The sequence below is a fragment of the Chanodichthys erythropterus genome, chromosome 11, assembly GCF_024489055.1.
Source record: "Chanodichthys erythropterus isolate Z2021 chromosome 11, ASM2448905v1, whole genome shotgun sequence".
Classification (NCBI taxonomy): Eukaryota; Metazoa; Chordata; class Actinopteri; order Cypriniformes; family Xenocyprididae; genus Chanodichthys; species Chanodichthys erythropterus.
The window spans coordinates 36,846,697-36,872,330 of record NC_090231.1 but is presented as its reverse complement, the minus strand read 5'-3'; the positions used below and the strand labels follow the sequence as shown (position 1 = coordinate 36,872,330).

Below are 25,634 nucleotides of genomic sequence, written 5' to 3'. Positions count from 1 at the left end.
CCGCACACAGCTGTGTGGATTGTCCTTTCACAGAACACCGGAACAGTATAGTCACTTCACCCTCACAGTAACCTCTTAAAGGCCAAACTGACAATGTCAGGATTCACAATTCTGCACTGGCAGATTGGAGGTTGAACTGCTACTCTGTTGAATTGGATCGGTGCAGGACGGGTCAGCTTTAGTTCTAATGAAAAGCACATTAACATTATCAAAAAAACATTTTTTTCTTTTTTTTCCAACAGGTCCCTTGAAAGGGTGGGTGATGAGATGCTCAGTCATGAGATGCAATGGAGACTTCTTCCAAAAAAGTAATGAAGCATAGCTCGAACTTCATGAAGCTCCAAAACTTTACATATCATATATACAGGCCATGGGACACAAGACTGAGCAGCAGTAAGGAGGTGATCTCTAATTAACTTTATGTAATGAGGTTCTCTTACAAGTGATTTTTAACATCATATTGTGTCCTATGCATTTATAGTGAGGTTTTGTTTAAAAACATTAAGTAATGTAAGCCAAGTTTCTGTAGGTCTAAAAAAAGACCTCAATATGGAACATGATTCCATGTTGTGACCCCCCAAACCAGGTAAGTCACTGCTCTGGTATTATAACAAAAACGTTGTGTGTGTGTGTGTGTTTGTGTGTGTGTGTGTGTGTGTGTATATACGTATCTCCAGGGATCCAGATAAGCTGCACAGCAGAATGAAGGAAAGGAAATGTGGTTCTCATTTTCAAATTAGAAATGGCTTCTCCAAAGGGCAGAACGTATCAGATTCAGCTCCAGATTTCAAACAGCTTTGTTTTACCTGAGCTAAATCTGACTCGGGAAACGCAGAAAGCTCATAGTACCTTGAAATGGGGCTCGCTTTATATTTCCACCACCTCAGTGGTGGTGCGTGGAAATGTCAGTGATTACATGCCAAAGAACAGTATTGCTTCCACCCAATCAGAGCCATGGTGGATGATGCCTAGATTGGCAAGTTGATAGTTTAATTTGAGATGGTGCAATGAGGACTTCTGCGGAAAAATTAACTAAGCATAGTTTAAATTTCAGGCAGCCCCACAATACGTATTTTATAGCCAGGAGATGGAGAATGAGGGGAGAGTAGCCAAGGCTCCAACATTCACTGAAAAGTTAAAAAGATGCAAGAATATTGTGATCTTCAAAACACAAAGAAAGCAAAACTTTTTCAACCTATTTTTTCATCCTTTTTGTAGATTGTAGTTCTTAGTGATGTTTGACAATTTGACAGCTGGTATGATGGATCCAAGATTTGTGTATCAGATGCTGCTGTCAAATCTTGCCAAACAGCTTTAGGACAACTCTTTCCTGCAGAGAAATTGAAAGGGATTGCAAATAATAGAAAGATAGATTGCAGTGTGGACAGAGACTGCCACCTGTTTATTTTTTGTTCTGTAACTGTATTGCTTTGATCAATACATGCCTTATGTCCCGTGCCCAACAGACTTGTTGTATATCTCTTAAATAGCCGACTTTTGTAATTCCATATGAATTAATATGAACAAATGAATCGATGAGCAGTAGTGATTGTTCAATGAGGGATTTTGTGGGGTTATATATTGGGAACTGGCGATTATACTGTATATATGTTTGGATAAAGGCTGCAATGGGAAAGTTTTTACTGTGAGAAACTATTGTTTGTCCTTTGAAATTGTCTAGGCAGAAATAGCATATTTGGAAAAGGAGACTGTGACAGAACAAGAATTTAATAGGTTTTGATTATGCTGAGATGAAAAAGAAGCCAGATGCGTTTTGATAAATTTACGTGTGTTTTACAAATGGGACACTAGTGGCAGATAAGTGCAGGGTTTTTTTTCTGTTCATTTTTTTCTTTTTTCATTTAATTCTTGTATGCATTCAAATGTCAAGTTTCTGTCGTCTTTCTTGTTTTAAAGCCAGAACGTTCTCAGTTTTGTGATCTCTGATTTGCCCTAGTCTCTCTAGACTTCAAATTGAAATAAATCTCATAGGTTCTCAATTTCTTTTTCTTGTCTTTGTCAATCCACACACTCCTTGATCCCAGGTCATGCTTTGGTGGCTAACTTGTGTTCACATTTGCTCCTCCTTCTCTTGTTTGTTGAGGGACTTCAGAGATACGGTCCTAAAGTTGGGGGAGTCATGTAGCCCAAGAGATGGCTGCGCTGTGTTCTTTAGCTTTCATTCGCAGTGTGGCGATGCTGGAAGATTTCCTGTCGGGGTCCATGTTTAGATCGTACCCATTAATACCAGTGCCCATGCCTGGACTCCCAAACAAGCTGCCCATGTGTGTCTGTCCCATGTGACCTCCAGGACTGGGCACACCCAAGAAGTCAGACACTCCGCTAGCAGCATGTGGATGAGGTGGCATGCAGGAAGTGACCGAGTCACAGGGTACGACGCAGCCTGGCACTGGAGATGCCGCACTGCTGCTGCCTATCCAAGAAGGGTTCTGAATCTGTAACAAAGTCAAATGCAGAAGGTTTAGTTATAGTGCATTTACATTCTGCAATCTCAGCATCAATAACATTAATGTAACTCATAGTCATGAGAGCATTTATCAAGTCCGATGACTCTTGTTTTGAAATATTGCACTGGCGAAAGTGCAGAATCCTCAGTGGTACTCTGTGGAGATTTATCAAGAGCTTTGGGGCATTCATCTGGTCCCGTACTGAGTGGGAGCTGCTTGCCTAGTGTGGAGGAGGAATGCCTGTCTCTGTATGCTCCTTCAACACCCAGAATAACCTCCTCTGCTGAGCGGAGGGAGCACAGAGTGAATTGATAGGGCTGTATTCTGCTCTGGGCCTGGGGAGGTGGGGGTCTGAGGGAGGGCTGTGGAGGGAGATGAAAGCCCTCTCAGGGAGATGCCCCAGATGTGAGCAAAGCTGCATTCCACAGCTGCAGGCGCGCTCCCCAAAGAGCCACCCCTGCCCTCCGACCCGGCCACATATTCATAATAAATCCAGGAGATTCTTTGGCTCTCCTGTGAAGGCGTGTCATCCTTGGCCACAGCCCTGGTCTGACCTGACCTCGACATTGTGTTTCCTTAGGTCTTGAAATTGTCAGTTGTCTGCCTTCCTACTGTTTTTCATTTGATTTCAGGTTTTAAAAAGTAAAATTAAAGGATTAGTTCATTCTAAAATGAAAATGAGCCCAAGATTTACTCACCCTCAAGCCATCCTAGGTGTATGTGACTTTCTTCTTTCTGATGAACACAGTCAGAGTTATATTAATAAATATCCTGACGCTTCCAAATGGCAGTAAACAGGGCCAACGAGTTTGAAGCTCAAGAAACTGCATCCATCCATCATAAACGTACTCCACACGGCTCTGTGGAGCGGGGGTCTTCTGAAGCGATGCGTTTGTGTAAGAAAAATATCCATATTTAACAAGCTGTAAAGTAAAATATCTAGCTTGTTTAGCATAAGCGTTTTGGACTGCGGGAGGCTTTACACTTTGTTCGTAACTTCTTAAATATGGATATTTTTCTTATACAAATGCATCACTTTACTTCAGAAGGCCTTTATTAACCGCCCAGAGCCGTGTGGAGTATGTTTATGATGGTTGGATGTGGATGAAGGCACTTTCTTGTGCTTCAAACTCGTTGACCCCATTTATTGCCATTATAAAGCTTGGACGCGTCAGGATATTTATTAATATAACTATGATTGTACACCTAGGATGACTTGAGGGTCAGTAAATCTAATCCTTTAATCATAAAGGTAACTTGAATGACTATAAAAGTCAGTTCTAATAACAGCTCTACCACATGTATTCTCAATAAAACACTCAGACGGGGTTTCCCGCACTACGTATGTGCCGACGCAACATCAGTACTGAATCTATAGTACAAAACAGAAAGTGCGATCAGTGTAGTCCGATTCCTGAATGAATTAATTGATTCTTTTTAGTGAATTAAAAACATAAAGCACAATCAGTTCTTGAACAAATGACTGTCAAATTAGTGAATCAAACACATACAGTTTACAACTGAATGACACAAATCGGTGAAGTTACTTACTGGTTCTTCATATGACAATGTATAGTTAAAGATAAACATTTTCAGTTTTTCCAATTCTAAAAAAAAAAGTGAAATAATAAAGGTCTGTGTAAAAATCTTTCGTGAGAATGTTTTTAAAAAAAATTAAAATTTGAATTGAAATCATTTTGCAATTGAGATCAGGTCCTAAGTACTAAAACAACTGCAAACGGAATGGAACTTTAAAAAAAAAAACATTTTTACCATTTAACCTTAATCTAGATTATTAATAATTATTAATGTTCATTACTGACATTTCCTTGACTTTCAGCTATTAATGGAGACAGCACCATACCTGAGCATAGTTTTCAGGCCGAGTGAGAAGAGGCAGTTCATAAGCCGTGGAAAAATGTGTCCGGACCTGCTGCATCTGTCCAAAACGCTCTCTTTTCCGCCACTTGGCTCTGCGGTTTTGGAACCATACCTGCAAGCAAGACATCAACCCTTAATCATGAGGATATGGAATTAGTAAGTGATTAAATGACCTCATGCTAACTAGCCCCTTGTGGTGTTACATCATAGAGAGGAAATGTTTTCTTAGTGGAGATATAGTGATGGAGTAATAAACATCTATTATCAAACTTCCCAGTATTACACCGTTTGTTGCTCTGAACACATTTGGTATCAAATGTCCTTTTTTTGGTACCTAGAGAGTCTGTCACTTTAGCTGTAAGTCTAGAGCTCATGTAGGAAGCCCTTTGGCTGTATTATTTTTCAGCAACTTTTCATGGAAAAAGTTTGGTAAGACCTGGCCATTGTTTGATGCTGTGGGAGCTGACAGATTGTGATGGCCTCCTCTGAGTTTCTTTTCTATCAGAGCCATCAGCAGCAGCAGGGGGCAGGGAGGGGAAAGCAGGAACCCACCAGGGCCAGAGGCCTCAGAGAACCATGTCACTCCTCCTCCTCCTCCTCCTCCACTACCACCACATGCTTGCTTTGATGGAATAGGAGATTGCTGCTCGAATTTTAGAAAGGAAAATGTGAATTGAAAATGAAAATCATTTACTCATCCTGACCTGCATGACTTTATTTTTTTTTTGTGCTAAACACAAATGAATATATTTTGATATTTGAATATATATTGATCATTAATATTGATATATGTTGATCATGCAATGAAATTCAGTGGGCTTCAATGTTGTTTTGGACTCCAAAAAATATCTGAAACTTTATTTAAAATATCTTCTTTTGTGTTCCACAGAAGAATGAAAGTCACACAGGTTTGAATATCATGAGAGTGAGTAAATTACATAATTATAATTTTTGGGTAAACAATCCCTTTAACAAAGAGTCATTACTGAAACATTTTATCTGGCAAGTTGCACTCGTTCTTTCATTTTTTCCCCTCTTTGCTTTCCTATAGAAATATGCATTGTTTCCCTGAATAGATCTGGGAATTAGAGAACAAATTACACAAAGTGATTTCTCATGGCTCACAGTCTGAAGAGCTGCCAAAATTCCATTATTTTAATCCCGGCTCTTCTCTGTTTAGAAATATCTGTTTATTGATTTGTGGAATGGAAAGTTTTTTTTTTTTTTTCAAACTGAGACTTTCTTTTGTCTTGCAATCTCGATTCGTCACGGAGCTTGAACTTGGATCTGCCGATGGCTCTTTGGTCAATCAGTTTGTGGTTATTGCATCCACTGCCAGCGAGATGTCAGCCTATCTCTCAGCGTAACTTGATAGCACCTTAACTGTGTTTGCACTTAATGTGGTGGTGGTGGACATCAAGGTCCCTTGGCTCCACATCATATGTTTGTAGAGCTTAACTGCCTAGAGGAAAAAAGAACGTTTGTTTTGCGCAGATATTTTCAGAGAGCATCATCACTCTTGTGGCTCTCCGCTTGCATCCTTATGTTTTGAAATGATGCTAAGTTTTGATGCCGTCTGGACATCTATGAATGCAAAGACGTTTGTTTAATATGCATTGTCTGCACCAGCATTTTTAGTCCTGTTTTTATATTTATCTTTTTTCTCAGACTGTCTTCCCCTTCATAAATCTAAGCGTGGAAGTTGGGAGATCGAATAGAAAGATGTAAGAAAGTTCAAAATGGAGTTTGTTTTCATTCTATGTTTAATTTCCTGACTCTTAAGCCCCTGGCTTTCCATATCTGAATCTCCATCCCAGTAGAGGCGTGTAGACGAGTGGTGGAAAGATTCCCTTGCACCTCTCATACCGGTGGGCCAACGCTGAGGTGTGTTGTATAATGCTTACACCAAAAATTCACCTTTATACCAGACTGACAGGGAGAGAGAGAGCATAGATGGGGAGTTAGTTGGGTCTTTAGTTCAGTTAAAAGTGGTTGTTCATACTTTTTGGTTTCTTTAAAATATTTTCAATCATTCTTTCCCTTTAGTGGTCACTGCTGAATAAGTTCAGGGCTGCCAACATTAACAAGTCAACTAATTTTGGCCAGCACCTGTTAATAACGTAGTAGAAAAAGTCTTTTTAAAAATCTTTTGTATGTTTTCCATGCGTGCTAGTAACACAGTAATTGGTAAAGACGTTGACAGCTAAAGCAGCTTAGAGGCTTATTATGGAGCTTTATTTATGTTCCAGCACCAGGGGACAAAGAACAGAAACACTGAACTAAACCCGGTAGAAAAAACAGCTTTGAAGTCCAGAGTAGCTTTGAGGATTGATGGTCTGCCTCTGCTGTCACTCAAGCTCACCTCTTCTACTTCTCAATCAGAATCATTAATTTTTTGTTTCTTGATTTCCAGAACTGTAATTATAGGAAAATGCTGTTTATAGCATTTTATTTATATTTTTAAGTAAGTAAAGCATCAATATTTCATTTTATTTGAGTGACATTTGGATGTTTTGGGGTGACAGTTTTATCCAGGTCATTGTTGGTATATCTTTATTTCCTTGACATTTTTTTTAAACGTGTGTATTTCTAACTGAATGTTTTGGTGAATAAGTTGACTTTTAAACCCTTAAACTTTGACTAGATGTATCCAGACTTAAATATATTAATATTATCAGATCTTTCTCTTAGAAAGGCAAAGAAAAACCAAACGATCTCAGCCAATTTGTGTAGACTTCAGTAATTTACACTACTGCTTAGTTGAGTAAGTCTGTTTGTACATAAGTGCTGTTTCTTTATAGACTTTTTTTTTTTATTTATTATAATTTTTTGCCTTCAATAGGATGGGAGAAGCCACAGGAATTGATGGGGGGGAAAGGGGGGTGGAGGGGTGGGTTTAGCAAATGACGGCACCAGACTCTGGTTGCTTGCACAAATGCATCAATGTCGGCAATGTCGGAGCACATGCAAACCTAAACTGAACTTTTCGCCAAACGAGTAATTTGTTTTTTTCATGTTGCTCTAAAAATGTTATGGTTAGCATTAGGGTAATGTACAGTAAAAATAGGTATCTTTTTGTGCTGTCTCAAAGTAGAGAGTAGATGAGAAAAGGCTATACTTGTAAGTCCCAAAAAGGTTTAAAAGTGTTCATTGTCCCTGGAACTGAACCGTTGTGGTTCTTTGGCTATAACTAAAGAATAATGGGAAACATCCAGTGTTGTGTGCATGGATATTAGTCATAAGCAACCCTCACCATGTGAAGGAGCTTCAGGCCAGGTTCTCTCACCTACCCTTGAGAGCAAGGAGGGACACATTCTTTCCTGAGTGGGACATTAATGAAAGACAAACAGTGTAAATCCAGGGCTTCTAAGTAAAGCGCACATTCGGGGTCGGGTAAAGGGATCTCCCGGTCTGTCTGTTGGTGCAGGAATGCAGCAGTAGTGTTGGAGGGATTATATGCAAATGTAGGGATAGGGGGTGGGGGTGGGTCACATAAAGGTTCTGGTTTTCCGGACCTAGGCTGAGTTTAAAACAGCGGGGCTCAGAGGTTCTGGTAGAGGCTCGAGATAAAAGCAGACCCTGCCATGTCTAATCTGAAAGCCCCTTTTTGCTTTGTGATCTCTTGTGATGGCCAATTTTAAACAGCTTTTTCTTTGTATTCACCATTTACATTTAATAATCTTTGCACTGAGTGAAATCACTCTTCCTCCTGGTGTTGCTTTTCAACAAAAAAATAATTGTGAGTCCTTATTAACATGACTCCCATCCCTCATTTTTCAAAGCCCAAATGGACTAAAATTAGACTTCATTATTGATCTAGCCTCAAGATAAAAGGTTATTCAAAACTTGGTACTGGATATGTGGAGTTTGAAGGAGCTCACACCTGTACACGAGCTTCTGTCAGGTCTGTCCTCAGTGCAAGTTGTTCCCGGGCGTAGACATCGGGATAGTGTGTTTTCTGAAAGACTTTCTCCAGCTCCTCTAGCTGATAGCTTGTGAAGGTGGTACGGTTGCGTCTTTTCTTGCCCTTGTTGCTCTCTCCCTCTGCCTTGTCCAACGGAGAAGCCAACTCTGAGTTTGGCTGTTGGGGGCTCTTCACTCCTGACTCCTTTACGCTGAGGTAGCTGCCATCCATCCCTGCAGGATCACTGTTTTGGGGCAACTCAGAATCTGTCAGCCCTGTGCTGTCTTTACCTGTAGACAGAAAAAAATGTTTGGCTTAATTAACATGAAATATCACATTTAATAAAATATAATACAATACAATACTATATATATATATATAAAATATAATCACACACAGTGTACAGCATAAATAAGTACACGCCTCTGAACAAACCCAAAAGATGTATTTTCTTTATGATCACTAATACAATTCATGGAAAGATGGCAAAACTAAAATGTATATGTAATAATAAAACTGAGAAATATGTCATTAATAGCCATAAAATAAGTAAATAAGACAATATTGTTTAAATTAAGGATTGCAGAAATGACTACACCCTAGATTTAATTCAATAAATGTATAATATTCTAGCACTTAGTATGCCCTCCATAATTTTGAATATACTGCTCTGACCCGTCTTGGCAGGGAGTGTATAAGTTCATGACGAATTGTCACATCTGTCCTTTTTAACTCCTGGATGATGAGCTCCTTAAATGCCCTGATCTTTAATGGGGAGTGTTGCTCAACTCGTCTCTACAGAATCCCACACAGGCGCTCAAGAGTGTCAAGATTGAGTGCAATACATGTCCACAGAAAGTTTTTCACCATGGGAGAATGCATATCCTCATTATCAAAAATGCCCAACAATGCAGTAAATGAGGGAAGGGTAACATTTTCTGTTTCAAGTTTGTGTATTAAGTTACACAGTGGTGTGGGAATTCATGACAGCATTGATAAGGCACAACTCCCTCACACCTTCAGCACTCATACATCCCCATATAAGAGCTTACCACTGAATTTTACTGTGGGAACCAGGCACTTCTCACTGTACTCCTCCTCTAGCAACACCAGAACATTTTGGATGCTGTTAGATCCAAAATGATTGATTTGGTCTCATAAGACCAGAGTATTGATTCCCAGAATCTGTATTTTGTAAATATGGGCTTTGGAAATGGCTAACTGACTTTATTGTGCTTTGGCTACAGCAGGTAGTTCAACAATCATGCATGTCATTTCTGCAGGCTGCATCTTACTCTGTGAGATAAACAGTCACTCTTTTCATAGCTTTTGCTGGCTCTGAGACACTCGCTTGGTGTTTCTCTTGCTCTTTGTCTAGCAAAAAATTCCCTCATCACTAATGAAAGCTTAAAATGAAGGCCGGATTATTTCAGGGGCCATTGTTTTTGAATTTCTGTGATACTTTTGCTATATTTTCACACTTAAAACAATGATTTGGTAATCCTCTTGTAGCACTGTCCTCTTTTGTGCTAAGAAATAAGTATCCTGACTGTTCTCTCCCAAGTGCTTCCATTGTTGTCAGCATTAAGTCTGAGAATGATTCAGTGGGCTATATAACACTTTTTTTAATTGTCAAGAAATTACTTCTCTTTAAATGTTTTGGTTCAACATACTTACCTGTTGATCAAACATTGCCTTAAACTTACACCGGATTTTTATTTCGTTTTAATTAGTAACTTTTAGGAGGGTGTACTCATTTTTGCTGCACAGCATTTTATCACCTTGATAAGAAAATCTTATTTTCCTGAATAATTTCTTCTTGGTAATTGAGTAAGTTTCAGAGGGGGTGTACTCATTTATGCTGTGCACTGTAAAAAAAAATGACCCTACATTAGTGAAGTATTGTTCATTATAAATTCACTTTATCTGCATTAACAAATGATAAAATCCTATGGTATCTAATCTAAGTTTTAGCTACAATATTTGTCAATATAATCTAATATTGGATATCTTGATTGTTCCTAATTGGTGTGTGAAATGAGAGAGTCCGTAAGACCCGTGGCTTGGTGTCAGACTCACAGCAGTAACTGCTGCCAGTCTCAGCTCATAAATCAGCTGCTCATGTGAAACAGAAACCGTTGCTTTAATTGCAGACTGATAGAAAATTACAGGTTTCCTACTTAGGCACAATCCGAAGACTGCAGCCCTGCTTGATGAGCGCAGCCTCAAACATACACACGGTCTGCGGCATGGGTGCAAAATAGAGCTTGGCTCATAATGAGGCCACACTAGCCCAGCGACAAGACCCTAGAGTGGTAATTTTCTGCGTCAAGCCACTGGAAACACACAGCAGCTCAGCTGTGAAACCCCAGTCAGCGTGCCGGTCATAAATTCAGTCAGATCAATCAGTGTGAGGATTCCAGTACATTAGGTCATTTCTCTAGTGCTCTCTCTGTGCTCATTACCTGTCTGTGCTTTGTGGAAAAGCTGTACTACAAAGACTGGCATGCTCTCTCAAATCATAAAGCTTTCAAATTTGATGGCCGTATTGGCAGACTTTTGGCTGTTTCGTCCTGTTTCACTCACTTGGCTGCAAGGAGGAATAGGGTGTAAAGCTGGATTAGAGTTCCTTTGGGAATGTTCTCTTATGTGATCCAGTGGCGACCCTGAGCTTTATGTCTTACTTTAGCTCAGCTCTCAGTGACAGAAAGTTATTTTCGGTGATGCAGTGTTGAGATGTGTTCATTTTCTAATGTGAGACTTCATTAAAGCCTTCTCGGGTTTGAGCTGAGGGGCAGATGGGTAAATGCTACTGGCACACATGCTTTTCTCAGCACAGTACACCTCCTCACAGAACCATGTTGGGTAATGTACAGAGCCGGATTAAGGTATTGCGGTGCCCCTGGACACACTGCTGCCCACACACTGAGGAAAATTGTCAACAGCTTGTAATTGGCACAGTACTCTCAAAAGTACTCCTTAATATTTCATCCCCAACATGGTTCATATCGGCATCTAAAGGTTCTATATTAAGGGCGTAGTCCACCCAAACAAAAATATTCTGGCATCACTTACTCGTCATTCCCAAACCTGTATGACTTTCTCCTGTGGAACACAAAAGAAGGCATTTTGAAATGATATGCAAGTCAACAGGGTCTGAAGTTGTTTTGGACCCCATTGAATTTCATCATGTGGTTTAAAAATAGTCAAAACATTCTTCAAATTCTTCTTTTGTGTTCGAGGGAAGAAAGTAAGTCATACTAGGACAGAATTGTAACTTTTGGATAAACAATTAATTTAGGGATAGATAAGGCACACATACAGCTATGGAAGACCACTTAACATTGATTTCTGAACTTGGAGTGGTCTCTTAATTTTTTCCATATAGCTGTATGTACCTTTTGAAGGTACTGCCCCAGTGATGAGCAAAAAGTAAAAAAAAAAAATGCACCCTTTGTCACTCTTTCACATCTCCCACTATTTGAAAACATTTGTATGGCCCTGAATTGTACACACCCTAAACTTGTTGCCCCTGGTCACGTGCAAACTGTCCATATGGTTATTCCAGCTCTGGTATTGTGTGCAACAAGAACATGTTGGCACAACCAACCTTTCACTCCTCCATCAAGTTCTACACTTTCAGTTACCAATAACCATGTGAACTGTGATCAAGACAACGGTTTGTGGCTTTGTGGAACCTGTGTGGTGTCAGTGATTTGAAAATTGACTCTGCCTAGGGAAAAAAAACATTATCTTGATATATAACACACTCCATAAAATGGAACCAGCTTTATGGCATATAACATTTGGATGAATCTGTCTTAAAGGGATAGTTCACTAACAAAATTAAATTAGTCATTCCAAACCTCTTCTATGAACGACAAAAGATGTTTTGTAGAATGTTGGGGAAGGAACCATTTTGGTTTCATTTACATGTGCATTTATATATTCCAAACAAAATTTAAGTACATGTGCAGTGCCTCAGTTACCGCATTCAGAAGTAGAGAAAGCCACTGCTATAATATCACCAGAGCTACCGTGAGAATAAATGTTGTTTTTGCCTTAATGAGATGCCTGAATGGGAAGTTGACCAATATGTCAGAAAAGCTTATTTTAGCAAAAATTTTGTAAAAAAAAAAAAAAAAAAAAACCAAAAAAATCAGTCTCCTCCACTGACCAGTTCCTAAGATGTAAATAAACGTAAAATACGTAAAAAGAGATCTTATTGTAAAAGAGGTCTGGCAAACTTAAGCACTGCTCATGTGCGCGAGGTATTTTTTTAATCCGATTGATCATATTATTTCAGGTCTACACCATCCCCTTCAATCTAATCAAAATTTAATTTGGATCAAGCTCAATCTGATATATGTTTATATGAAGAATTTTCAATCTAATTGAGCCTTCAGTCCATTTACTAACAGATTGTTTGGGTGCATGTAAACGTAGCTACTGAGACATTTTTCTTTTTATGTTGTGTGATCAACATTAGGGTGAGTAAATGATGACAGAATTTTCATTTTGTCTGAACTATCCCCATAACTCGTGTTGTTCAGTTTAGATTTAGAGACTTTTTGCTTGATAAATATAGCATTTTTGTCTTTACCTTATAGGTATGCGCCTTATGGACTGCTCCTATTACTGACCACATAGCAGGTTGTATATGCTTCCTTTTAGTTGTCTCCCAATTTGCCTTTTCTAGGCACCATGGGCTCAATCATGACAGACATGGAGCCAGGCCTGGGGGTATAATGGTTCCCACATTGCCTCTTGCCCAGGACTGACACATCTCGTTAAGCAAGTAGGAGCAGTGTATTTACTCAAACATAAATATTTTCAGCTCGTTCCTTCAGATGCCTCACGCCTCTTGCCCCCACACGGAAAAGCTGACAGCCTGTTTGAAATCAGGACCTAGCGATCAAAGGCTCTTGTTTATACCCTATGTCACTGATGGCTTTTGGCAGACCTAGAGTATTGTGACAGTCTCGTAGTCCACCAAGGGTTCAACCCAGGCTCTCCGCTGCTCAAGGTGAACAGAGACTTGGCTGCCTCGTAGCTCCACCATATGGGCGAGTAACATGACCTGCCTTCTGGGCAAGAAATCTCACGGCAAAATGTTTCTGTCAGAATAGAAGAAATTTTGAAATGGAGCTCCGAGGGGGGTAATGGTTGAAGATTGCAACAAGAATGCAGAGCAGAACATGGTCATGCTGTTTTACCCTGTTTGTGGTGCTGTTAGACACACTGAAGTTTCATGAGGTCATGTATGGCTTTAGGAACACATCTACCACAGATGATACCAGAAAAATCACCTACATTTTCCAGTGAATTGCAAATGAGAACATTATTTTAGCAGAATTGAAGAAATAAAATGTTTTGAATATTGCCTAAACCTCAACACTGCCTGTGAAACCATAAACTGACTGAATAAGGGATCTATTCAGTGTCCATTTTTTTACACTCATAGCTTTTATGCTACTTTTTTTGGTGCGTTACCCATTACTCTGTTTGCTAGTGTACATGGTGAAATCATGATGGTATATGTTTGTGTATACCACTGTGTATATAAAGTCCACTGCTAGTGATCACTGATTTTTCTGATTTATTCATTACTTGATGTTTTTAAATGTCTTACATACACTACCATTCAAATGTGTAGCGTTGGTAAGATTTATAAATGTTTATGGAAGAAGTCTAAGGCTACCTTTATTTGATTAAAATGCAGTCAAAAAATGAATATTCTGAAATATTATTACAATTTAAAACCACTGTTTTCTAATGTAATATATTTAAAATGTAATTAATTCTTGTGGTGGCAAAGCTGAATGTTCAGCATCATTACTCCACTCTTCAGTGTCACATGATCCTTCAGAAATCATGATGATTTGCTGCTCAAGAAACTTTTGATGCTCATGAAAACAGTTGAGCTGCTTAAAGGTGCTAAAGAGGATCTTTTCGTCGACTGAAAAACCAAAGACTGTTAGTGAGTTTTTGAAATGAGCGCATGCGTAAGAACAACCCCCCTCCTTCACAGCTCATTTCGAGGGAACGCCTCCCAAAACTTGTGCACGAGTATTTGAACACGAGTGTTTACCACCGGCATTCGCTGTGTCGTGTTAGTGGATTCATTATGTCGGACTCACCGCAGGTAACTCATAATCTGCTGTTGTTATTCCTGTCTCCTGACAAAAACATTGCATGCGGCGCCTGTGGAGTGTGGAAAGTTACTGGAGCGCGCAGGCTCTCCGCTACGTCTCTCCGCTACGTCTCTCACAAGGAACGTCACGGCAGTGATTGAGGGCCAATTGTTTACGCGATCATGCCCTACCTCGTGCACAGATGATGTATATTCATATTATTCCTTTCAGTGCACCTAATAAATAGTCTTTTATCAGTTAGTAAAGACAGTTTCAAGTAATATTGCAAAAATTTATTAACACAAAAAATCCACTTTAGCACCTTTAATATTTGTGTGGCAACTGTGATACAATTTTTTCAAGATTTTTTTTTTTTTTTTTTATGAATATAAGCTCAAAAGAACAGCATTTGATTGAAATAGGAATCTTTTGTAATATCATGTCTTTACTGTCACTTTTGATCAATTTATTGTCCTTGCAGAATAAAGGTATTAAAAAAAACGGTAGTAACAATAAATAGTATGCATGTTATTTAGCATGTTCTTGTGAACTTTGGTAGTGTGTGGGATCTTATTTCTCTTCTGTTTATTAGTAGATCCTGCTTGTTTTGGGTGAACGAGGCTTTCTATTTATTACATTTTCCATGAGGACACATAACGGTATTTTTGCATTTTCCATTTAGTTATTTGTGCATCAGCTTTTATAACACCGGTTCCAAGACAGCACATCCATTTCTCCTTCTTTCCTTACAGAGCAATGGATGTGTGAAGTCTTTTACTTTTCCATTGCAATGAGGTAAGAGAGACATGGCATCAGTTGCCAGGGCAGGACGAGAAGTTCAGCTCTAGGTTAGGAGACGGTGAGGTTCAGGAAAAAGACTAATTGGCATTTTAACCCGAGTATATTCACACCTGTATGCGTAACAAGAATGGGGCTTGTAAACCTATTTTACAGCATCTACTTTTACCTCTGACTCCAGAGTTAAATATCTTCAAATGGCTCGCCATTTGATATTTCCTATAAATCAAGAGAAAATGGCACCACTATATATTTTCATAAAATATGCATGAATGGCTTGCACAGTGGTTCCAGATCCACTTGCACTAAAAAGGTGCCTTGCCTTCGATGGGAGACGCCAGTGGTTCCTAGCTTTGTAGGATGTCGGTGCTCGACCCCGTGAGTTAGCGAGGGTCAGATCTTTACAAGGGGCAGCCATTTAGTACCAGCTGAAAACGGGGGAACACATCAAAGTGTAATTTAACTAGCTGTAAAGCGGCAGGGCATCCTCTATGCTTTTTTACAGAATCTGATTGTTAGGGTCAGCAGCAGGCAAATAAAAGGAACACTATAAATTAGGCTACCTGGGGTCACTGTGAAGGGTTAATGGTGAAATATGCCAAAGCCCCTGAAAATGTTTAAAAATTAAAACGCATAAATAAGATGTAGCCGGGCTGGGTTTTGATCGTTATTATGACTGAAAGCAAATGGTAAAGGAAATTGGGGAAGACTGTTTGTTCATCTAAAGCTTTTATTTCTATTTGTAATTAGGTTTGTTTTCTGTGCTTAAAATATGGATTGAATTGTAATAGGCAGCTTTGTGCTCTGAAGCCAGGCCAACAGTCTGAACTTTCCTTCCGCTATCTAATTATTTCAGGCTCTTACAGACGGACACGGCAAGGAGAGATTGATAGGTTGTGATATGAAGAGTGGCTCCGGCTTGTGGCATATGGAAACGGTGAAAGATTTTTTTTATTGGTGATTGTGAGCGTGACACCACAAGATATTAGTAGAGAAGGAACCTCATTAGTAAACGTCTGCACATGCAGCCTTTTGCAAAACCAGAGCAAATCACATACTCAAAGGCAGATGTGACAACAGCAGCACGATTCTAAACATAGCCCAACCAAACCACAGGGACCGTCTCCTCCTTTGACTTGCTTTACGTTTGAGGGGTCACCTCTCGTTCTTGAAGTTGCAGACTTCTGAGTGAACTGCATGACTCTATTCGAAAGACATAGACACGCATAAGACCGCAGTTGTTTTTGCGGGAGAGTTGCATCTCTGCTGGTGCAGACTGGAAAAAAAGCCCGGTAGTGAGAATCTGATAGGTATCCGCAGAGAAGTCCAAACACACCGCTAGTCCTGAAGGACGATTTATCCCAGCAGGCTGCAGCAAAGAGCACATGCTGGGCAAGAAAACACAGCATTTCCTTTAAGCTGCTTCTCGCGATAAATCACAGCTCGCTCAGCTCGCCCGCCTCTCTTGGAGTGTCAGGACAAAAAGTATTTGAACTGAAGGCTGCTTAAACCTGAGGATGTTTAGCAAATGCCATGTGAATCAGTATGCACCGTCAAAAAGAACACATGGGGTGTCAGATCAAAACTCTTTGAGCTGGTTTTACAAACACCGCTTGGTTTGGTTGCTGCCTTCCCAAAAATTATGATTATGGAGAGGTCGGATTTGGTGGTTTTCTGAAAAATACATTGAGTTAAAGTACTCTGTGTAAGGGCAGCATTTTGCTGATTTCGGCTGTGGCTTTTCTTTTGGAACATCCTTCAGCACAAATATATCTCTGTTTTCAGAGAGCATCTATCTGGTGCAAGGGTTACAGAATTAAATCAGTTTGTTGCAATAGCTTGCCTTGTACGGTTCTCCCTTTTTATTTTTTATTGTATTGTTTTGTTTGTTTAGCAGTTGACATTGCATTTCCCAAACCCTCAGTAAAGTTTGGAATCTCCTGGATGGCATTAGAAACCACATTGGAGCGGTGCTGTAGTTAACAAGCACAATGGAATGCTGTAACAACCTAACTAATCTCTGTCTTGTAAGATGATAATGTCAAGAAGAAATACAGAAGAGCCAAAAGCTAAAAGTAGTATAAAAGCATACATTACAGTATTAGAAACTTTAGAAACATTTTTAAATTTTGCTTAAATGGTTAGTTCAGCCAAAATTGGAAACTCTAAACTCATGACTTATATTTTCTTCTGTAGGAAACAAAAAAGAAGATATTATGAAAAGTTAATGGAGTTTGTTCAAAATACTTTGGAAAAACACGGTGAGTAAATGACACAATCTTCTTTTTTTCATGCACTATCCCTTCAAAAAAGAATGTCTACATTTATTTTCTTTTCATATCAGTAAGTTCCAAATCAATAGTAAAGAATTGAAACAATAAATTTCCATATACTCGCATCAAAAAATTGCTTTCACCTTTGATCAAATGTTCAGCCGTTCACTAGTAGTTCAGGACCCGTTAGAGGTTCGATAATGCTGTTTAAACAGAGGCCTTGTCTTTGAAGCCTATACTGCTGCATTCAGGCAAGCACACTGAGAATAATGTAAACTGTAAAGCCAAATTTCAAGCTAACTGGTAAAATGATCCCAAGCCCTTGTCACCTCTCCTTAGATCAATAGACTATGGGAATATGCCTTTTTTCCTTAGTTGTGCTGTACTTCTGTTCCACTGTGACTGTATTATTATGACATGTTATTATTATTTCAATTTATATAATTGGAACACATCAATCAAAATATATAAATTCATATATCGCATGGTGATAATTCATACAATTGATATATAATAAATTAAATGTAGCCTTGTAGTACTTCAGATGTTGTGTAAATTAAAGTAGTTAGTGATGTTCTAAGTACAAAAAAAAATCAAACTGTCATTTCTTTATACTATATTCAATTCAATTCACATGTATTTGTATAGCGCTTTTCACAATGCATATTATTTCAAAGCAGCTTTACAGAAAATGCATGTCAACATAATCTGTTATCAGAGGTGACTGTCAATATATGCATGCAATATCTCATTTTTAATGTACTTTTATTTATGATTTTCTATTTATTTTTGTATGATAAAGGTGACTGGAAAAAAGTGGCTTATTTTGAAATTTTAGAATTATTTTCGAATCCCTTCCTGCAGAATTGAATCGTGTTTTACAACCGGAAAAAGGTTTTGCTGCTTTGTGAATGCTCATTATAGAAATGCAGCTGAGCTACTTCCTTTCATATAGTTATTCATCATATCGGCCAAGCGCTCATAAAAACATAGTTTGCTGTTTATTGAGAGTGTTTAAAAAAGGTTTGCAAGCAATGAGAATATATAAAAAGCATACGAACACAACCTAGGAATATAAAAGGCTTTTAAACGAAAAAGTCACTTTTATTATGTAATCTCCAACTATTATTTTATGCATGTTTAATGATTTTTGAGAGTAGTTTTTCTAAAAGATTAACTGAGCACAAAAGTCCACTGAACAAGGATGACAACGTTCGTCTGATTTTGTTTTGAAATACTGCCATTCCCCCACCTGCTATAAAGAATATTTTGTATCTTGCTGTTGCTCTCAGCAGAGCCAGTAGAAACAAACTGAGCAAGCTTGAGCCTAGATGATTCACGCAACCACCAAAGTACAATCTAATACTGAAAAAAGAAGTGATAAACCACCAATCTGTTTTGCCTGTAGCACAAGGTTGTCAATCAAGCTATCATCATATCTTATCTGCTTAAATTTACCGTAAAAACTAAATGTTTTAGCCCTTGAATACTGTTTAGCCTATTAATTTAAAAAATCAATACTCTAATGCTAAAAACCTTGTTCATCATGACCTAATCTAACGCAAGCACTAACACTGTGAGTGCATCCTTAATTGGTGCCTTTTAATGTCAATATTACCAAAAGTTTATGTGATCTCTTCCATCACCATCTCAAGCCAAATGCAAATGCTGCGATGGTGATGCGTTGTATATTTGCCAAGGCGTTTGTTTTACAGGGTTTTGTGAAGTCATCATCCATTGACATTTCATGGTCTCCCTTTGGTTTTGGGCTTAGTCTTAATTAACAGGGACCATGTCAATGTACATCTGACCTAGATAGCGACCTTTTTTGTACGCGCAATTCTAGTGTTCATGTTGGCTAATGGAGGACAATGCTGTGGGAAAATTGGGGTTTCATTGACGAGGTGATGAAGGGCACCCCTTTTAAGGGTGTCGTTTTCTTTTGTTATTTATGCTGACCACAAAGGAGGAATTAGTCGAAAGCATGTTATGAAAACCACATACCATCTAAACATAAAATAATAATGCCCATGGGAAATTGATGCAAGTGTTAGTCTGTGACTGCAGAATTATGTAAGCCACACTCGATTCTGGTAAGTGGTATTTATACATTCATTCATTCATTCACTAACTTATTGTCATTCCTCTTTAGGCATGACACATCATAAAATCACTAAACAACTTTCGTTTTGGCCTTAGAAATTTCTCTGGCAGGACAGTTTGCATGTTGCACTTTTTGAGTTGCTGTAGTGACGTGGAATGAGTCATTACCTTTTAACAAGCTCTTGTAAATTAAAAGCACATTTGAATATGATTTACTATTTTATAATCATGATAGTTTTTATGTCAAATTAGACCACATTTTGGAATTTCATTGCCCTAATGAACTGTAGTTGTCTGTATCGGCCAGCCTCATCAGAAGGGATTGTTATTCTTTGTGCTTTGAAGTTGATTATTTCTAATTATATGAGTGACATATTGTCTCAAGAGTTCAATTTGAGGCAATGTTCAATTACAAATAAAAAATAGCATACAAACAGTCATAAACCCATTCATCTGTGTAGATATGAATAAATGGATGAAATGTGTTTTCAATTTAAGTCGGTTATTCGGTGTTCACTAACCTCTAGATCAATTACAGTGATGCATTCATTATCCCTAATTAAAAAAATAAATTATCCCTTTGAACTGAGACTCTGGAGATGCTGTTATTTACAGGATGCCACCAAACGCATGCATTCTGCAGCAACCCATTTACTAACAGGCATGAATAAAACAGGATATTGTTAATAATATCAACACTACCTCACCATGCGAGGGTTTGTTGTAACTGATCTGTATTAGGCTAGTACTACCTGCTCTAAATAGACATATTTTTAAATGTATAGTGTTTTTATTTTATTATTATTATTTCTGTTTTCTATTGTGCTGCTTTTTGCTATATATTTTTTCATGAACGATGAGCTATATTTCAAAGTGAGCTGCTGATGGTAAATCCTTCACTTCACCACTGACACTTAACATATTACAGGCAGTAATATTATAGCTACCTGTGTGAGCAGATCAATTATTTATCATGATATGTGCTAGAGGATTAATTGGAACTGCTTTTCTCACCATCAGAGAGTATCACTTTATAACTTTCATTTATTAACAAACTTTAATGTATAATGCATAGCAGGTCTTTTGTTAATGTACATTTATATATTTTGAGTATCATAACACTTTGGTTCTTATAAGATTCAATTCTCAAATCAACTGCTAGTTTTTTAGGCATTACATCATGTCATGGCATTGAAGTTAATGGAAAGGTTTTAAACGGGTTGAAATTAAACTAGCTATTTTGCCATTCACTTGTACGATTCTGTTAATCAACTCCTATTGTCCTTTTTTTCTGTCAGAGAGGTTTTAATTATAGTTTGGGAAATAGGACTTTTATTTGACGACATCTGCACAACAGACCATTATTAAATGTAATGTATGTCAATATCTCGTTGCGTCATCCGTTTTTGCAGCGAGTTCACGAAAGCTGCAGATGTAAACAGATGATGGCTTGTGAAGGCTGTTTGGTCGTTACGAAAGTGTCAATACGATTACAATTACCTAATTATAATATCTCTAAAAGTGTTACTATTAATGCCGTTGTTATTGTGTTAGGCCTTCTGCTGCTTTTTTTTTCCTCACTTCGATGTTGCAACTGATTATAATTTCGCCATGTTCTCACGGGTCTCTTTTGCAACTCTGTTCCTCCGATCTTTTTGACAACTAAAGCTAAAAGATGACTCCGTAAAGCATTCTTCCCCCATATAAAATTGTCGCATGTCTTGTGGTTTTCAGAGGACACAAGTTTCTTAGGCCTGTAACAGACTGAGATGTAGCCCTTTCTTATTGCAGCCAGTGTTATGCGTTTTTCTGGTAAGGCTATATTGAATGATTATCGTAGTCCTGTTATATAACTGTAAGAAAAAATTACCAAGTGTAGCTTATACCTATTTGAAGATGCATTTTCACTTTATTCTTGAAAGGCGAATCATGTTTTTAAAGGTTTGGTTATAATGTTATAATAGCTATCGGTGAGCCATTTCCAAAACTTTTTTCTCTTCATTTTTTTTTTTAAATGGGCATTATCCTCTTTCGAATAAGCCAAACACAATGCAGTCTTAAACTATTCACTTATTGATTTTAAGCCTTTTTTTTTCTATTATTTTAAACTCCTGACAGCTAATACAGCGTTATAGTCGCACAGCACACCTGACATTTTACTTGTTACGTCGATAAAATTCGTTTAATCTCAAACACATTAGTGTCAGTTTAAAGTATGTGTATTGTTTAAAATGCATTAACTAAAACAAACATTTGCAAAAGTCTTTTATGGACACATTGAAACATTTTTCCAACCTCATTATGGGCTACCGCTACCAACTCTTTGGCTTCCGTATCCGGAAATATTTTGAAACGTTTGTCCCTCCTGTTTTAGACTTTTTAATTTTAATAACAAGGTTATTCTTATTGCATTAGCCTATTTTTATTTTTTTAGGCCTATTATTATTATTATTAAACATTCTAAATAAGAATGTGGTAGTGATGGATGTCAGAGGACGGGAATCCTGAGAAAAGCTCTCGTGCAGCTATCTAATGTTGAACTTATTTTGTTTCCTAGCTTCCTTACAAGTCCTCAGGGCCGTTTCCATCCACGAACACTAGCTTCGTACACACGTGTTGAAAGAAATATATTTTTGATACATCTGTAGAATATTAAATGCCTTTACGGTGTATTATTGAAGTTGCAACGTTCTCAATTTCAGTACCCTCGTTTGATAGGTTATTGGTTTGAGAGGTGTTTTGATTTAGTTGCCATTTAATTTATTATTATTATTATTTTATAGCCTATGCCATTTTCATATATCTCGCGACAGTGGCTTTTTTAGCTAATTCCAAATAAAAGCACATCACTTAATTCCCCGAGTGCACGAGCTTGTGTAGCCTATAGGCTAGTTGTGCAAAAAGTCTTGACTTTGTTAGCTCAGAGGGGTTTCATATTGCTATACAGATCCGAGCCTGCAATCATATAAGTGAGAGAAAATTTCAAAATACTTATTCTGTCGTCGACAACTTGTAAAAGCTTTTAAAATTAGTTGCGTTTGCCTTCCAAAATGTGTTAATTCAATTGTCTGCTTCAGATCCAGTATTAAGAATTGTAATTCAGATTATCGCATTAAATATAATTTGATTCAGTCTTCAAAGGTAAAATGTAATAACGGGGGAGGTTATGCCTCTTCCTAATTGTGTTACTGTGAGAGCTGAGCCAGATATATTGGTAGTAAGTTGTGAAGTCAATTGCATTTGCTTTGTAAATATTAGCCTACTGATAGACTTTACTCTGATGTGATTATCAATATGAATAACCGCCTCTCACGTAAATGTAGCTTTTTATTGAAGGGCTTTGCAGATTATCCTGTCTTAACAGAGTCATAAAAACATTAATGTCATTGAAGTTAAACGTTACGCTGACTAAAATCTAGTTGCTGTGAATTTCTAGAAGACATCTTGAGTTGCTTCTCTCTGCATGCTAAAACTTTATTAATCTGAAACTCACCATAACACGCGATGAGCCCTCCGTTGTGTCCGCTTTCCTGCTGGAGTTTGCTGCTGTCTGGGGGAGTTTTGCAGGAGGACCTCTGCATGAAGAGGTGGTATTTGTTAAAGGTGCCTTCCCCAGCAGTGGCATCCAATGACTGGCATTCCTGCTGGAACGGACTCCCAGATTTTTCCCCGTACGCCTGACCTTTGTTGGTCAGGAAAGCGGGGCTGTATTTGGTGTCACTCGCCTGGAATGTCCTGAAAGGGTTCGCCTGGTGATCCCTACCTTGCGGTGCAGATGGGCTATAATATGAATCCATGGATGTCATTTCGCAGTATGAAACGCACGTCTCGGCGTTCATTCCTAAAAAAAAAAGTTTCGGGAAGAAAAAGACCTCCAAACGTTTTTTTTTTTCTTTCTTTTTTTGGAGAGCAAAGCGAACAGATACTCTCACACTCTCTCCCTCTTCCTCGTACAAACGAATACACACACACTCACACGCGCACGCATAGACTTGTGCAGCAGCTGGCTTTGGTTATAAAATGATTCAGATGTTTTCCAGAAACGGATAGCTCACCAAAAGCTAAAAAGCCCCCTTAAGGTTAGAGGAGTAACGAAAAATGCGTCTTCTGAAGATGCAGCCCAGATCTCCTCGGTATAGACCACTATGCACGTCAAGACCTCTCCTCGGTTATTATGTAGATGAAATGAATGGGTGAGGTCAGACCTTTTGCTAAGAAGAAAAAAATGTTTTGTTCGAAATATGTGGGGGGACTTAACACATGACATTAATGTCATTAGGATATGAAATATATAACTGATTGAATGTGAAGGGCAACACGGAGGGAGCAATTTAATGGTTGATTCGCAATGCTTTTTAACTAAAGGCTTTATCCTGCTAACAAAGAAACAAGCTTGAGCTCTATATGCGTGTTGCGTTTTAGCCATCGATGTGTTTCACTGTTAGACACTTTTCTTTATTGTTAAATATTTTCACGTTTTGGCGTTTTTGTCTTTTTAATCAGGTCTGATTAAAGGGAAAATGCCTTTGCCAATCTCAAGATCGACTTCATATGCATTTCTGTGCATTTAAATATTTTTATCGAAATTTGAGAGCACAATTAAACCCGAATTAATTAAAAAAGAATAGAATAAAACTTAATCTAGATAAAAAGATTCAGGCCACAGTAGAACTTGTCACTGAATGTTCTTCCTAAACACTATATCATATTTCGTTTATAGTGTTGTTGGTCTGCCAGATCTTTTTGTTTGGCGTTTTAATAATTAGCATGAAATTCTTTAGTTTCCAATAATAAAAAAAGACTAATGTTTTAACATTTTTCGGTTGGAATAGCAATCCTTGCTGAATCAACATTTATGGTTGAGGTGGCAGTAAAACCTGAAGAACAAGTGTTTTTGTCATTTAATTATGCAAATTAAACATTGAGTAAGTTACTGTGCGTTCGAAATCTTTTTTATTTTTTTATTTCATAAGTTCATATCACTTCATAAAAGTTCATGTCGTGTGTGTGTGTGTATATGTGTGTGTTTTCTATTCTGCTGTCATTCTCGGGTACATTGTGATTAGTCTAAATTTGCGGTAGGCCTACTCACTCGTGTTTATTTGAATTTGCCACCAAGCGAACAACACCTATGTGATCTTTGCAGGTTCTTAATTTTATCTTAAGTTAGAGGTTTTTAAGACCCCATTTTTCCAGATCTACAGAAGAGAAGAGCAGTCCCGAGGCCTATTCATGGTCAGCATTTTTGTTTATTTGTTTTGTTTTATTTTGAGTGAGGTGTCTATTAATTTGTATGCGACAATTACAAATGTATAACTTTTTTATTACACAGTCTGTGTTCTTTATCCACAATTCTTTTCAAAACGAGAAGCTATACACTTGCGAGTCATCATTGGTTAAAAAACGAGTCGAGTGAACAGCGTTAGACATCTAATTATTATTTGCGCTGAATACGTCATCATGCATGCAACTCAGTGGTGATGATGTAGACTTATGGTAAAGTACGGCTGCTTTAATTATATGATAATCAGAGGGGAAGCCTGGGCAAGATAACAAACCTGTCTAAATTACACACCCACCCAGCAATGGCGATGCCCTGTTTGATGCTGAACTGATAGAGCATTCAATAAAATTTCATAATTTACCTCACCGGTTTGTCAAAAAAAATATTAGCCTATTTAAAAATGATTTATTTTCCGTCTGTTAGCCTATTTGTTGTCTATTTTGTGATGGCTTAGTTATCAATTAATTTATTTTTAAATAGTTTTTTGACGCCTTGATTATTTAAAATAGCCTAGTAGGTTAAGTGTTTGTATTATTGAGTGGCATTGGAAGGCAGCACTTAAGCTAAAATGTTAGTGAGGGGAAATAAAGAGCGTCATAAAACAGTGTCAGCTAAAGCTGCCTTCCTTATAAAATCCAATAGAGCATTTATTTCTGGTGCTGCATTGAAGTTCGTTTTACATCAATTCTTCCGCTATCAATGAAAAAACTATCGTCTAAAACTAGAAGTGACCATTCTGTCCACCGCAACCAAATATTTGACTTAATAAAGGACATATGAGCTTAATTG

At 38.0% G+C, this 25,634-nt stretch overlaps 1 protein-coding gene across 1 annotated transcript; it reads right to left on the bottom strand.

Moving 5' to 3' along the window:
- Positions 1 to 1,067: 1,067 nt before the first annotated feature.
- On the bottom strand, positions 1,068 to 23,599 carry alx4a (ALX homeobox 4a). Its single transcript, XM_067399643.1, has 4 exons — positions 23,055 to 23,599; positions 8,233 to 8,543; positions 4,333 to 4,461; positions 1,068 to 2,456 (listed from the first exon to the last, which is right to left on the bottom strand). Exons 1-4 carry the CDS (start codon positions 23,398 to 23,400, stop codon positions 2,139 to 2,141), a joined length of 1,104 nt encoding a protein of 367 aa, XP_067255744.1. The 5' UTR covers positions 23,401 to 23,599; the 3' UTR covers positions 1,068 to 2,138.
- Between the last annotated feature and the right edge of the window lie 2,035 nt (positions 23,600 to 25,634).

Bases quoted from the DNA above. Each gene is read 5' to 3' on its own strand.
- alx4a (XM_067399643.1), bottom strand. From the start codon at position 23,400: ATGAACGCCGAGACGTGCGTTTCATACTGCGAAATGACATCCATGGAT. The intron at 8,544-23,054 runs GTGAGTTTCAGA...TTCTGTCTACAG, and splicing joins AGGGCTCATCGCGTGTTATG to GTAAAGACAGCACAGGGCTG. The intron at 4,462-8,232 runs GTGTGAGCTCCT...TCTTGCTTGCAG, and splicing joins TGACAGAAGCTCGTGTACAG to GTATGGTTCCAAAACCGCAG.